Source organism: Euphorbia lathyris, chromosome 9, assembly GCF_963576675.1.
Source record: "Euphorbia lathyris chromosome 9, ddEupLath1.1, whole genome shotgun sequence".
NCBI lineage: Eukaryota > Viridiplantae > Streptophyta > Magnoliopsida > Malpighiales > Euphorbiaceae > Euphorbia > Euphorbia lathyris.
In genome coordinates, this window is record NC_088918.1 from 19,056,389 (window position 1) to 19,072,284 (window position 15,896).

The window sequence follows — 15,896 nt, forward strand, 5'->3', positions numbered from 1 at the left end:
GACCACAAGGACCCAACATGGAATACACAAACCCCGTCGAATGCTAAATCTCTCCACTTTAACACAACCTACCATATCTCCGATTCCAAAAACACCTTCGCTTGCATTAAGTGATCCAAACTGGATACAAGCCATGACTGATGAATTTGAAGCTCTTATTGAAAATAAGACGTGGGTACTTGTACTCCGTCCAAAATGTGCTAATATTATTCGTAGTTGGTGGATTTTTAGGTACAAAACGAAGTCAGATGGCTCCTTTGAGCGATATAAAGCAAGATTGGTTGGAAATGGGTCCGGACAGTTAGCAGGAGTTGATTGTGGTGAAACATTTAGCCTTGTGGTTAAACCAGCTACTATTCGTGTTGTCCTCAGCATAGCTTTGTCTAAAAATTGGAAAATTCGGCAATTAGACGTCAATTATCGTATATATAAACAGTCTAATCCAAAAGTCTTATAAAATGTATCAAATGGACCATATACAAGCAAAGAAAATTCACAAAAATTAAGCTTTTATTGATGAGCAGTTGAAACACTTTATTTATGCTCTGGATCACATGAACAACGTCAAAATTTGCTCACTAAAAATGGTGGGGATTAGTAAGAACAAGATGCTAATATAATTAAGGATATCAAAATTAAAACTAAAAACAAGGGATTTATGGACTCTAATATTATAATTATATACACGAAAACTGTGATCTTGATCCCGACCTTAGGTCGGTACTAAAGCTAAGATCTGTGTCTTGATTCTGCCCATGCACATTTGAATCTCTCTATATATCGGCAGATTTTGGGTACAGGAAGGATGCAAGCTCGTAACAGCCAAATCGATTATCTGAGCCACATCAGCTGGGGGAAATTGCCGTTCCGTGCATGTCTGCACACAATGAAATAGTATTACTTAAGGGGCGACAAGTCGAGCAGGATCGACAGATATAACAGAAACAGAATTTCGGAGTTACCTGTATCATGAGCAAAGTAGAAACACATGATGTTATAATTTCTGAAGGGATTGCAGGCTCAATTTTGTCACCGTTATCATGTGATTTTGGTTCGCACACCTGCGACTCGAATGAGCTAGAAATAAATGGGTGGTTGTGGCTACCCTCTTCCGGGGACCTGATTACTTGTACCTTCGGCTCTAATGTTGATCGTCTATTATCGATAGATTCCAAAGCCTCTCCGATCTTCATGAAAGGATCTTCCCCTTCTTTTATTGATGAAATTGCCTGCATCAAAATGGAAGTAACTAACTACTGTTAATACAGTAATAAAGCTATGAATTAGACATAACAGTATTAAGAAACTATCTATAATAACCGGCTAAAAATAAAACAATTAGCCGAAATTTGAATCATCTGCCATTGTCAACAGATGGATGAGACCACTTCATCAATATAGATAATGCATCTGGCAATTATGTGTTTTGATTACGAAAAAGGCAGTCGTTAATATATTCATCTCCAAGTAATAGAAAATGTTAACCATAGATGCATAGTTGCATACATCTCATGAAGTCATGACCAAGTGTGAATTAATTTATGGTCCTGTCGATTAAAAGATCATTAATCATTTTATTCGTGTGAAACTGTACTTTTTACAATCACATCACACATAAAAAAAAAAAACCCAGCTTTCAAACTGTTAAAAATGCAAATTTAGAACGCTGATGAACTAAATAACGTTTTGTTAAGCGAGTTTTATATTCAAATCAGATTATTCCGGTCATCAAAGGCTTAATGTGACTAAAAATATAAAATTCAGGGCTTAATGTGTTGAAATGAAAGGTCAAAGGCTCAATCCACCAGAATCAGAATGATCAGTGGCCTCAAGATGCTTTTTTGCCTTAATTTATTATCTCAAGTAACAGAAAGTGTTCCCCATTAATGCACACATCTTGGAAAGTCACACAGAAGTATGGAGAGATTAGGTACCTGAACAGCTGCATCTACCATTGTTTGTGCCCTCTGTTTTGAGCCTCTAACAATTTCAACTACAGTAGATTCTGATTCTTTAAAACCCAAGCTATCACGAGAGCTCAGGAAAGTACTAGAGGAGATGCAATTGGCTGCAGGCTTCAGCATACCAGAGGAGCTGCAGTTGGCTGCAGGCTTCAGCATATCAGAGGAGCTGCAGTTGGGTGCAGGCTTCAGCCAAGGAGGCAAGGCAGTTTTACTATTCGTACCAGGTTTTCTCAAATTTGGCAAAGCATAAGAGTTCTGCAAGAGAAAACAAACTGATTGAGATCACAAAAAAAAAAAAAAAAAAAAAAGAATCTGAAAACAAAGCATGCAGCGTAAAACACATAAATTCATGGTGTCAAATGTCTCTAACTGTTCTATCATAAAAGGGCGGCCCGGTGCATTACGCGTCCCCGCTAAGCGAGGGTCCGGGGAGGGGTCCCACCACAAACTGTTCTATCATAACAAAACAAACAAAAAAAAAAACTCATGGCCAATTACAGAAGGTTCAATCTCTTCATAGTTTTGGCTTTTCTAGGATGACATTGTTGTTTTAAGCTCCATCAACGAAAGTTTCTGAGGATCCATAAAAGGGGATTATGTGAAATTGCAAGCTTAACGCAGTAATCTAAGTTATTATCTCAATATGCAGGATCCCCAAGTGGCGGGATGCCAAATCAGCACGACTATTTCATGACTGAAGTGCTTGCAAAGCATATTGTTAAGCAGGAAGGAACAAAATGTGAAAACTTTATCATGCCAATTCTATGGAAAAAAATGTCTCACTGGTTTAATCAAAGTAAGCAGTTAATCACTTAAATACCAAATAATGACAGATATTTGTCTGGAAACATTAAAAATTACCTGAAAATTCAAAGACTTTGTAAGATGTAATAGCAATATCACACACGTCTAAATGTCATCAATTTTATATATGACTACAACAATTTACCTTCATATCAGAAGCACGATTCAGCTCCGGAACTGCTTGTATATCAACTTCTTTTGCCTGAAGCTGTGCTGCTGCAGAGGGTTGACTATGGGCTATTTGCTGAATTGTGGGAGTCTGTGAGTTCTCCAAGTGCCTGGAAGTAGTGCACCCTCCAATATTTGAATTCTCATTCACTTGCACTTCATTAGATATAATGGATTTTGGCAATCTTCTTCTCCTAAGAGATTCTGGCATGCTACATAAAGGATCTAAAGGCATGCAGTCTATATCCTGTAACAAATTATTTCAAGTTATTCGCTATGGAGAGAAAGCTAATTCAACTATAGATGTTATAATTGTGAAAGAATGAAATGAAAAGAAAGTGAAATTACAAAAGAAATAACTAATTGTTGAATAAATATTCTGATTTCATAGCTACAACAATTTTACTGTAGCCCAACCCAACATCAAATACATACGAGAATACAATCACCGAGAGTCCAGCAAAAGACAAAAGCATCATCAAGAAGAGCACAAATAAGCAAACAGCAACAACATATATTGGAGTGCTTCGGTAGAAACAATATTACTGCACAATACGAAAACCTCTTAATGCTAAAGATCCACTACCAACTACCATTAAACTCAACGTTGTAGGGACTACAAAAAGCAGTTTGAAAAATCAACCACCAAACTCATTGCAAAGGATTTATCAGTATGCTTTATACTGTCCAAATATCAGGTAAACTAATATCAGTGTTTTAGAAATCGGCCTGAGCAGCCACTAGGCGGGGATTTTTACAACACCGCCCCCGATTTCCTCAAATCGGTAGTATAAATCGCTTTACGGAGTTCTGGATGCCTAGGCGGACCCAAGCGGCTCCAGGCTGACCAAGGAGAGATCAAATAGGCTGCTTTTCTAGCTTCCTATCCCCTTATTTAGCTGCAGCCCTTTTAAAAAAACCAACCTTAAAATTTATGTCATTTTTTTCAATTTTAAATAAAACATTAAATAACCTAAAACTAAAAGATAATACCTATATTTTGCTGGCACATTTTCATTTTTCAAGGAAACTAATGTAATAAATATTAAATTTTTCTATCTTAATTTCTTAAATCTTTTATATTATTATTTTTACATAGTATAATGTATATTTTAAATGTATTTATATAATAATTTATTTACTAAAAATTAAAAAAATACAAAATACAAATCCAATTAGTCCCTGATTAATCCATGGGGGTCTGTCTGTCCAACTAGCGCCTAGCATTTTTACAACATTGACTAATATAGATAGGAACTTGAAACAATATTAGAGAATGGCAAAGCTCTATCATGTCATAGTTGGCAGCAACATGACATCCAGCAAACGCATGCCATTGACAGTGACCACCTATTATTTTAGGCCAGAAAACTTATTTTGGTAACACAACCTACCATCTAAATATTTATACACTGAAATAAACCTGTCAAGTTCAATGAAACTCTCAGCAATCCGTCATTAACTGATCAGGAACACAAATCTCAAAAACAACAAAAAATACTATGATATGGAGAAACAAAGTCTTAATGATGCTTCTCATACTGTATTAGTAAAGGAACATCAGATAACAAAGCTGGCATAATTTGATAGAGAATGCAAATTACCTTGACAAATTCCACTCCCATCTCAGGGCAGTCAAATTGAACCCTGCAACAGTCATGATCAACTGTAAGAACACTTCCATCCTTAAGTTCTCTTGTTCTAGGATGCACAGCGATTACGCGTTGTCCAACTTTTAAAGGTTTAGCTAAATCTGTTGGAAGTCCATCGTCCCTGATACCAGTACGAAGCTCCGTATAATGATTTCTCACGGAATCCCTGTACAGTTTAAGTTTCTCCCTTTCTTCGCGTAAAAAATTTTCAGAAAATCTTCGAGGCTTGCCTAGGGAACTGCAAAAAGTAGAAAAACTGTAAAAATAAGTTTCACAACTCTTCAACAGAAACATAAATTTAGATATGTGCTTAAATGTACTTAAAAATAAATAGAACCTTCTTATGACGCCCCATTCTACACGAGTTAGTGTTGGCATGTGCCCAAGTCCAACATGATTCAAGTATTCCACAAACTCCCTTTTAGCAAACCAAGGGTAGTCAATTGCACTGTAGAACCACTCAAATGTACACCATCTACGAACCATAGGAGATGAGAGACTGCAAGAAAGCTTTTCCTGTAACTTAAAAATGGGAGAAACCTGCATAAGAACAATGCACTTTAAAAATAATAATAATAATAATAACTATTGGAAGTGATTTACCTTAAGGAGTGGAGTGCCTTGCACCCCAATGGAATATCTATTATCCTGATTTTTGAGGATGTTCTCATAAGAACTTCCCTCTTTAGATAGAAGTGCCCTCTTTAGACCTATCTTCCGTCTGCTTGTTTTTCTCATTGGCAAGCATACATCGCTTGAAATGGGAACTTCTGCTGTTGATTTTACTACTTCGCTGGCACAGCCTTTCTCATCACCATTACCCTCTGATACTCCAACTGCTTTCACTTGTTTTGAAACAGCAGAACTTTGGCATATTCGTTTTACTTTGAGTGCAGATATAATCTCCTCTTCTTCCACCTATGCCAAGTGCATTAAAAATAGTTAAACATCAATTCAACTGCCAAAGGAATAAAGAGAACTTGTCACCTCAACAGATGAATCATGGACATCTACTGGCAAATTAATTCTAATTATTTAAGCAAGAAACTAATATCATCAGTGAATATGTAAAATTACAGACTAACATGCACATGGCTTTAGCTTTAAATTAACATGTACATTATTCCTCATGTAAGTTCACATGAAAGGGTCCACAGACTTTTGGTACAATTTCTTCTCCTCGTGGAAATACTAGACAACTCTTCAAATCAGTGATCTTATGACAAACTAAATACATTTCTGAGTTTTAATTTGACTTTTGCTTTTCAATCACCAGTTATAACACACTGCAGCTCACACAAGCAAGCTCTGATCTCTTATTTTAATCCAGAAAGATATTTTCTTCACAACAATTACAGCTTAAGTGATCACCATACTGATTACAGCCTACATTGTCTCAAGCACAGATGACAATATTAGAAAGCCAACCCAATAATGCGACGGGAAGTGGCAAGTCTTGGCAAGCACTTAACCAGCCCTGTTCAGTACCAAAATACATGAGCAAGCTAATTCACAAACTGGAAGTGCAACAGAAATTTAAAGTCACTTGGCCAGACAATAAAATCCAATACCAAAATAAATGGTCAAATAACTAACTTTACTGATCATACACTTATATCTACATGCATCCTGCAAGATTTTATCTGTAAAGAAAGTGGGCAAAGGACAGTTGATCTAGGACCTAAAATTGATTCCACCTCAATGACATAGATAGAAAGACGTAGCAAGTTTTTGGTAAAAAAATTAATTAATAGTCAGCAGCATACCTCAGCCTTCAATGGTTTACCGTGATGTGAATTGATGGCACCTTCACCATTTGCTACCTACGACAAAAATGAAATTTAGCATATTTCCATAATATCAACCATAGTTTGACTAATAGAGAAACTAGTTAGAAAGGTATTTTAATACCTTCGGCATCATGAACTGGCGTTTTCTTTTCAATGTACTGTTATTACTATTACTATTATTAACTATGGACTGAGGATGTGGCTTTACTTCAGAGACAGATTTAGCATTAACTTCCATGTGTCTTCCCAGCTTGGGTTTCCTTGAGCTAGTATGCTCAACTTCATTTATTGCACTACGTGCTTTTTCTTTGCGTCCTAGAAGCTTAATCTTGTCTTTATGATGGCTGGTGGATGTAGCTTCAGGCACGTTAGATTTGTCATCCATATTAAGGGAGGTTCTTTCTTCATTCAACTGGACAGATGATTCTACCAGAAAAAATAATTAGAACAGATGGAAAAATGATAAAATAATGAACAGTAGAAGCACAATTTGCAAGGCAGTATGGGTTTGACTTAATATTAAGATGGATAAGCACACCATAGGCTAGCGTCATTTGAAATAAGAGATGCAAAAATCTTATTCCAGAGAATTGAAACCTCTAGGTAAAGTAATCTAGATTATGATTCAGTAAAAATGGATGCCTTGTACATCAAAATTACTGTCAACTCCACACATAGTTCAGTCTCCCTACACAGACATACAGAATACTGCAACACACGAATTTAATACTTACCAGATTCCATCGCAGAAATGTTAGCCAACACCTGCAGGCCATCCAATACAGAGACTTCATCTGTATAGTAAACAAACAAATTGTTCAAAACAATGTAGACATATGCAATAAATTCATGCATATACAAAGATCTCATGACAATAATAATTGTGCAAGTGCCTGGCTGTATAGTTGTCCAATCCACAAGTTTAATTTGTTCCACTTTCACCATCTACTTTGGTCCAATTGCTGCCTACAAACTAATAATTTATCCTGAGAATAACATTGCACTGTGGTAGAAGCAGAAGCCGCTGAAAGGTCTCTGATATGGTTTATAAGCCAAGTTAGCTAATTACGTATTTAATACTCATTGGTGACCCGCTTCCTACGTGAATTGGTGACCCACTTCCTACCTCTTAGGTACCAGCTTTCTTAGCCAGGGTTTAGGCTGATTATTCACCCTTGGTAATTACTTATATGAACCTAGTAGAACCCATGGCTTAGTTCTTCTGCGTCAAGTCAAAGTAGGATTGATTTTACATTAATTAAGTAATTAATTACTAACTTCTCCACCTGCCTATTATGCTTTTGAACCAACCGTTAACTCTTACCTGTCTGGTTTTTAACCGGTAACCTTATCAGACTCCCTAGCCAGGTCAATAGGTTGAGTGACCATCTCGGAGGGAGAGTAGACCAGAGAAAGGTTATGTAATAGAGGCAATAGTGAGCTCCGAAGCGTTTATTTATATTATTCCCGATGGCCCGCATACGATGTCAATGAGAAGATAAAGAAAATGATGCTGTCCTTAAGAATTAATAGGAAAACCCAAATTAGTGCATTGCCATGTGAAAACACATTAGTCCGCTAACCCTTGCAACCTTGAGAAGATCTCAAATTACAAGGTTGACAGTACAAAAAGTTACGAGCATGATCTGTGTTGACTTTCAAAGTGTTGCTTCCATAGCAAAGAATATCAGATGCTAGTTAACAGACCCCAAAACCCTGTAAAAATATGTTTGGAGTTCTTGTGGTTGATAGCTTCGGATAGTATTTCCATCCCAATCCTCAGGGACATGCCCTAAGCTTTACTATGAGAACTTATTTATCCATAACATATAGGGAACTTCATTTCTGACTTCCCTATAGATATAAGGTCTTTCATTATACTTATTCCAATATTATTTCATGAGACTTGCCATGCATCTCGGGAGTAAATCCACGAACAATATTTTTCCATAACGTTTCCATGTGTATGCTTCTCATGTTTAATGTCAGAAAAGGGAAAGGTAGGACTGGTTTCACTGCAGAATACAAATAAAAAGTTGCAATTTTCATAAGAAAATAAAATAGTAGGATCCTACAATCAAGGACCTGAGAACTTGAGTGAGTGATTTATAGAAAGAAAAAAAAAAGCCAGAAAACACAACAATTGACAGTGTAAGAATTTATGTGACACTAAGAAGATAAAAGACAGATAGTTTGGAATTCCATCCATAGCAATTTGCTAAAAAAGAAAAAGAAAATCAAAATTACCTCCAGAAATTTTGTTGCCACTTCTACTCTTTTGAGCAGGCAGAGAGGTCTTGTCAATTTCTCCATTAGACTCTTCAATATCTTTTCTCTTAATACCACTCACTTTGGATCCTTCAGTGCCACTACAGGCTTCTCCACCATCATCAGACTGGCAATTCCAAATTTCTTCAGCCTTTACTTTATTGCCATAGAACTTCTTCCCCTTTTGATGGACTTCTACCGTACCAAAACCTTCCATATATTTCAAGGTGCTTACATCCCTCGCCTGGGCACCGTTGCTAGCACCCTTTCTGCAGTCACCTTCCGTCCATTCTCCATAAATGGAAGCATCATAAAGTTTATTATGAGAAGACTTTGGCTGCAGAATTTAATCAAGAGTACATAATTATCATATTGGACGCCACAAAAAAAAAAAAAAAAACAAAGACAATAACAACAGAATATTTAGGTGAATATACTTTAGATGCCTGTATATCCAAGCTTCGAATCGGTGATGACTTGATGTCTTCTGTTCTTCTACGTGATATGTGAGAAACTTGGGGAGAGCCTCCTCTCCTTAATCCCTCAGTTAATGCCAGTGCAGCAACATGAGCTACTTCTTCTTCATTAGCATCATTCTCTGATGTCTGACCCTTCTTCATCGAAACATGCTCTCTTGGAATAGGAATTCGAGGTGTCCTTTTCCCAACTGCACGAGGCTGATCACCTATAAAATATTTGAGAACTATCAGCACTGAATCTTGAGCTTTAGATGGTTTTGCAGCGATTACATGGCATATATGTATTACTTTGAAATCACCTTACCCTGCAATTATGCTTGTGGTAAATTTTGATTAATACACAGCATGGAAATATAAGATTAATCAAGAAGACATTTCCTTGCACAAGCACCACACATTTCATGGCAAATTTATATCGCTGTGAATTACACAGAATTGGAGAATCTCCCTGCCAATAACAGAAGTGCACATTTTTTTGTCTGTATTTCAAATCCGAGAAACATTCCTGAAACTGAAAGTGCAATAGGTGCCTACTCAACGTATTCTTAAATAACTCAAAATGTTTGAGCTGAACATCAATTCAACTTGTATATGAGAATATATGTACATCAGCTAGATTACAATGACTAAACCAATAAAAAAAAAAAAAAAGGGCGGCCCGGTCGCATTACGCGTCCCCGCTGAGCGAGGGTCCGGGGAGGGGTCCCACCACAAGGGTGTATTGGGGGCAAGCCTTCCCTTACCAATTTGATTGGCAAGAGGCCGCTCCTAAGACTCGAACCCGTGACCTCTGGTCACACGGCAACAACGTTTTACCGTTGCGCCAAGGCTCGCCCTCTTCAATGACTAAACCAATAAATAAATAAAATATCTTTAGTACTCCCACAAGCATGAATTTTCAATTATGAAATTTGAATGTTGCTCGCTCGAAAATGATGGCATGCTATCAGAATTATGCTAATAAGGAAGTCAAAAGAAACAAGCAAGTAGCATCAACGAATCATGTCTACAACATAAGTGTTCTTGTAAAGAGAGATTAAGTAAGGAGGCAATGGGGAGAATCATGCAATTATGGACTTATCCCATCATATTATGGTTCATGTCAGCCGACCCCGAATCATTTCGGGACTAAGGCTTTGTTGTTGTTGTTGTTGTATGGACTTATCCCATCAATAGCACCTATCTTCCTAACCCTACCTTTGTGGACCCGAAGATATAAAATAAAAACTAAAAGGTATCTATATAGCAAAATATGTAAGTTAATTTTATTGTACAATTTATCCGAAGCAACCTGTATATGTGTTTTAGCAAATGATTGATGTTTGTCACTAGAATTTAGTCCAACTGGAATTGCAAAAATTACATCAAAAGATTAAACATAAGCAATGAATTTTGTTAAGTACAAGAAGGGTCGGAATGGGTAAATGGCCGCAAAACTCTGCACTCCTAGCAATCTCTGTTTTCGTTCATGCTAAACCTAGAAAAGCATTGATTATATGTATTGTCTAAATCCAGAAAAACGTCAAAAAACAATCACCTTCATCTCTTCTTGGGTTTTATTTAATTTGTTTAAATAATATTCTGTTCCTTACGTTACTTTTTACCTTTCTATTTAATGGCATTCAACTTGGATGCCATGATACTACTCCTTATATAGGATCCATTTCAAGAAAACTTTAATACGAGTACATCATTGACAAGAAAAAGTGTGAGCGCATGATGCCAGACAGAAGCCGGTAATGGTTCAAGCATGTTCTGGTGTGAACGACATAAAGGAGATGCAAGAGAACAAACAAACGATCCAACGTCATTAAAACTATTCCAGCAAAAATCCAAAGGTCCTTCATAAGCAGAATTGTACCATAAAAGTGTCCTTTCTTCAACAATGATAAGTATGCATCAGATGATGCAACTGAGCGAGACTGCAGGAGATCTCCTTTGGACATACTCGGCTTGGATTTTGTCTGCTTGCTTTTATGAGGTTTCCGAGACATTTCTAGCACATCGTAGCTTTCTCGTTCACCATCACTCACTTCCTAATGGTCCAATTATCCATATTAGCACATAAGAAGAAAAAAAAAAAAAAACTATTTGACTCCAGCTATCTGGAAAAATAAAAGATTAACAAGCATAGGTGATTATGTGAATCACAAGCCACTTCTCAATTGAACTACCATGACACCAATACTAACCATACTTGTTGAGTCATTACATATTCCAACATCGCAGCAAAATTGATGAAAGAATTTTACAAGACACTATTCACAAGAGAATCAAGTGATCAAGAAGAAAATTGGAGATTATATATTATATGTGCAATATTACCAGGGTACTATAATGGTCGGTCATCATGGCAATAAGGCCAACTACAGAAGCAGTTCCCTCTGGCAATGATAAGTATACCTGGAAAATCAAATTAATTCAAAAGGTTAAGAAGTTATTTGAAGATATCTTAAGGAGAACAAGGACTTGGCATCTCATCAATAGTTCAATCCAAACTTAACATTAAAGAATGTGTTTGATAGGGAGAAGGATGGAGAGGGAAGCTGTAATTGAACAAGCACTATGTCCATATACATACCTTCACAATCTTGTATCTAGTTATTTTGTTCCTTTTTCATCCCTTAAAACAAACATAACCTAAATCTAAAATACAAGCATACACATCAGCATATTTAAAACTTATTCAGATTTCAAACCCAATAATTTGGACCCAAAAAGGGGGCAATTGCTATAAAAATTAAGAGCACAATTTTTTCTACTGATGTCTGTTTTTTTAACTTGATTCATTACCATCTACATGGCATACAGTTGATGAATTCTAGAGTAGGCTATCCTCTCTCGCCCCCCCCCCCCCCCCCCCCCCCTCTCCTCGAGTGTTTTTGCACATGGAGGGAAAAGGATAGACACAAGGCCAAAGGGAAACTATTTATTGCTAAAAATTCATGTCCTATTGGTGCGAGAGCAATCAGCCAAGTTTTATACATATGAAACTGAATCCCTGCTATTCACCCAATTAAGGAAAAAGTTGGCAACGAACAGGGTAAGTCATCAAAACTTAAATCCAATCCACAATCCGAGATGAAGCAAAAGCAAGGATGCTGGCCATTAAAATTAAGTAGTTACAGCACTCCACTTACCTAACTCAAAAAAACAGAAGCATACTTAAGATGCTCGTGAGAAGTAAGCTATATAAGAATTAGTCCTAGGAAATAATTAACTCGAAGACAAACAAGATGTATACCTTATTCATCCTGTAAAGAGTCTGCACCATTTCCACAGACCGATTAGGCACTTCAGCAGCAATCTGAACATCAACAAGAACAATAAACTACATCTCAAAATAAATATCAGATGCTTAATAAGTTCACTTTGCTTGGCAAAAGTTCAATATAAAACTTTATGATATAGCACCCTAAAGAGTGATATCCTATAGAAACTTGATCACAAAATTGTTTACCTTCTTTAAATCCACCCCATGAACCCGGTATGCTTTGTAGAATCGCTGAAGCTCCCCATCGCTCCACCGAGGTCCTAATTTATCGAACAATCTCCTTTTCTAGAAAAATGCAGTAAATAACCACATCAATCTTAAACAATCTTTAAAACAATGTCAGTTAAGTTTTTTTGTGACACAAATGGGTCAATGGTTTGTCTTCCTTCAAATGAATATCAGAAATCAAGTCCAAACGTCATAAGAGTGGTTTCAAACGAACTTTCACTATATCAAAGGTCAACTAAATGTGAATAGAATTCCATAGATAAGTTAATGAGTTACTTAAAACTTCGATGACTACAAAAACAAACAGTTCACATTTTCAGCACATGGAAGCTCCAAAAATTGAATTGAACACTCACCCCAATTACCCGTTCCTTATTTTTATTTGAGTTCCTAACTTCTTTCTCGTGTGGGACCTCATTCAGAAACCGCTTATTCACGCTTTTTTTCCTTGCTGGAGCCATTGAGGCTCATTCTGAAACATCCAACCACCAAATTGCATCATCAACAACCATCAATAAAGAAACATATAGTAGGTGTGCACAGACATCAACAGTGAGAACAGAATTTTGAAAAGCCATTCACAGAAATACTTAACACATATGACACGCTTATTATATTGCAGAAATTATTTTTGCTTGTAATTATAACTTCTGATCAAATTCTCAACGTTCCAACATTATCCCATATCAAGTTACACATAAAGCCAGGGAATAGAGTTCCAAAACAATGTATCAAAGCATTACATATCGACCAAACACTTCACTGAACCCTCGCCAGCTCAGATTTTCAGTTGTCCTTACCAATACTCCAAATTGTGTTTTGTCAATTAACTCAAGTTCCATAGTAGTAAACTATTACCAATTGTTCACAACATTTCAAAGTTTTTAGAAAAAGTCTTTGCAATAAGCTACAATACAAAGTCCAAGAAACGACTTTTTGCTAGCTAGTGTACTTAACACAAGAGAGACAGCCAACCTTTTTCAGAAAAAATTCGTGAATAAAAAAAAAAAAACACCAGTAAATTAAATTGAAACAAAAAAAATATATATAAGAGGAATCAGTGTTGAACAATTTCCCCGGAAAAACACGATAATCGCAACATTTTATCAAAGGTGGCTCAAAAACCCCCACCCAAACCCCCCAAAAAAAGAAAAATTCAAATCTCAATTAGGATGGGGGTTTTTCAAATTCTTCAAAAGCTTTTCAAATCACAAATAAAGAAAAATTAAACAAACGAAAAGTTTTCAAAACATTCGAAAACCCAAAAAGTCACCAAAACAAAATGCACAAACCCCTACAGAAGTGCAAAATTCAAACTTAAAACTTGTGATACAGTCGCAAATCGAAGTGCCAGTTCACTATAAAATCGACTCAAAGCAACACGAAATGAGCCTAACTGACAGAACATTCGGCTCTGTAAGTAAAATCTTCAAGTGTATATCGTTAAAACCAAACAAAAATCACAAAAATGTCGACTTCATAACTCAAATTCACAGATCCAACAACGTACACTCACCAATTCTATAGCTGAGCTACCTCGTTCCTAACCAAAGAGAGAAATATGATCACTTTCACGACTGAGAGAGAAGCGGGTTTTAGAGAGAGAAGCGACGAGTTTGAGATAGAAAGGGGCGCTCCTAGAAAGAGAATAGAAGGGCCTTGCCGCGAAACTTGAATATAAAGGTCGCTCAGCCAATCAGAATCTTCCGTTTTTATTTCTATTCTTTTGGATTTTCTTTGATTTCAAATGTGAGTGTCTGATTGGCGACAGATCACCGTACACGTGGCATGTGTATTTTATAAACGGTGAGATCGGGTGGTTACACGAAGTGTTGCGTTATAGCAGATTATGTTTGAAAATTTGGTTGTTATTGCCGGCGACTCCCTCTATCTATACGTAATTTCAATTTTTCCTATAAAAATTGCATTATTAAGTACAATAATTAACAAAAGTAAAACTATTAGGGAAAAGTTTTAAAAATTATATATATGATGTGATATGTTTGATATTTTTAGGATTGTGATTTTTTTAGGTAAATAATTTATTTATTTTTGAAGGAAAATAAATAATTTATTAATTTTTGAGTTTTGAGTTTGTAAATATTTGACTAGTCAATTTTTATGTTTCAAAAGCAAACCGCCGAGTTTTTAAATTTTGACGAAATTAATTATTTAGTTTCTTCATTCATAAATATTATATAAGTTATAAGTTTATCATTCTTTAATTATTTTTACATAATTTTATTATACTAATACGAATATAAAAATTAATATTTTTTATAATATATTTTATTTTTCGGTTCAAGATTCATCAGAAAATTTTTAAATTGATAATTATGAATATATTTTTTATATACTATTTTTAATTTATTTACTATTGGATTTATCTATATATTTATATAAAATCAAACTCTTTCAATCTTTCAACGTGCTGCCACACTAGCAATCGATGACCATCAAACTATTGATTTTTCACTATTTTTTCAACTACTCTCCCATTCTCTAAACCTTTCAACATGATGTCACGTCAGCAATCAATGACGTGCCAAGTCACAGATTTTTCACTGTTTTTTTCACCACTCTCCTTTGATACAACATGAATGACGCTTTCAATTTTCATTAATGTTTTAGTGGTTACATTAATTTTAATTATCATTAATATGAATCAATTTTCATTAACTAAATTAATTCGTGAATTAATTGAAGAGATCACATTCCAACAATCTCTATAAGAGTGATTTTTTTTGCTAATTCAAAACAGATAGACAGTTGTTCATCTAAAACTCTTTCTTTCTCTTAGATTTTTTTTTCAGCTTCCAATATTTGTTTCAATTCGTTCATTATGTTTCTTTGTATCCTAGTGATAATTTGACACGAATGCTTAGAGTTAAACTCACATTTTTATTTTATATTAGGAGACGATTGTCGATTGCGATAAAATATGTTTTAAGAAGTCTGATCTCATTAGACCTCAAAATCTCTTTTTTCCATTCATCTAGTCCATTTGAAAGTTTATTAAATCCAGTTTATTGTAATTTTAATTTTTTTTTCAGTTGAATAAAGTTATTATTTTATTTTTCATTTTTTTCAATTCTTCTTTAAAGGTATTTTTTTAAAACTAGATTATGAAAATTGTGCAAATGATGAATGGTTAAATCTCATGAATATAATTAACGTCTATCATTAATTTTGTAAAACGTTTCAGTGATTGCAGTAGTTTTAATTGTTATTGACGTGAATTAATTCAATAACATTAATTATTTATTAAG

At 35.4% G+C, this 15,896-nt stretch overlaps 1 protein-coding gene across 3 annotated transcripts; it reads right to left on the reverse strand.

The window, feature by feature from the left end:
* Nucleotides 1–492: 492 nt before the first annotated feature.
* On the reverse strand, nucleotides 493–14,271 carry LOC136205718 (protein ALWAYS EARLY 2-like). 3 transcript variants are annotated; one of them, XM_065996446.1, is made up of 19 exons: nucleotides 14,144–14,271; nucleotides 12,984–13,099; nucleotides 12,586–12,684; nucleotides 12,370–12,432; nucleotides 11,451–11,528; nucleotides 10,987–11,161; nucleotides 9,084–9,331; nucleotides 8,690–8,983; nucleotides 8,626–8,647; nucleotides 7,113–7,172; nucleotides 6,500–6,804; nucleotides 6,355–6,411; nucleotides 5,192–5,506; nucleotides 4,926–5,128; nucleotides 4,541–4,826; nucleotides 2,914–3,183; nucleotides 1,935–2,219; nucleotides 963–1,229; nucleotides 493–877 (listed from the first exon to the last, which is right to left on the reverse strand). In XM_065996446.1, exons 2-19 carry the CDS (start codon nucleotides 13,086–13,088, stop codon nucleotides 713–715), a joined length of 3,297 nt encoding a protein of 1,098 aa, XP_065852518.1. In that variant the 5' UTR covers nucleotides 13,089–13,099; nucleotides 14,144–14,271; the 3' UTR covers nucleotides 493–712. The 3 variants fall into 3 exon arrangements, with proteins under 3 accessions (XP_065852518.1, XP_065852517.1, XP_065852516.1); XM_065996445.1 differs by having other exon boundaries at nucleotides 4,926–5,110; nucleotides 8,626–8,983; XM_065996444.1 differs by having other exon boundaries at nucleotides 8,626–8,983.
* Nucleotides 14,272–15,896: the final 1,625 nt, after the last annotated feature.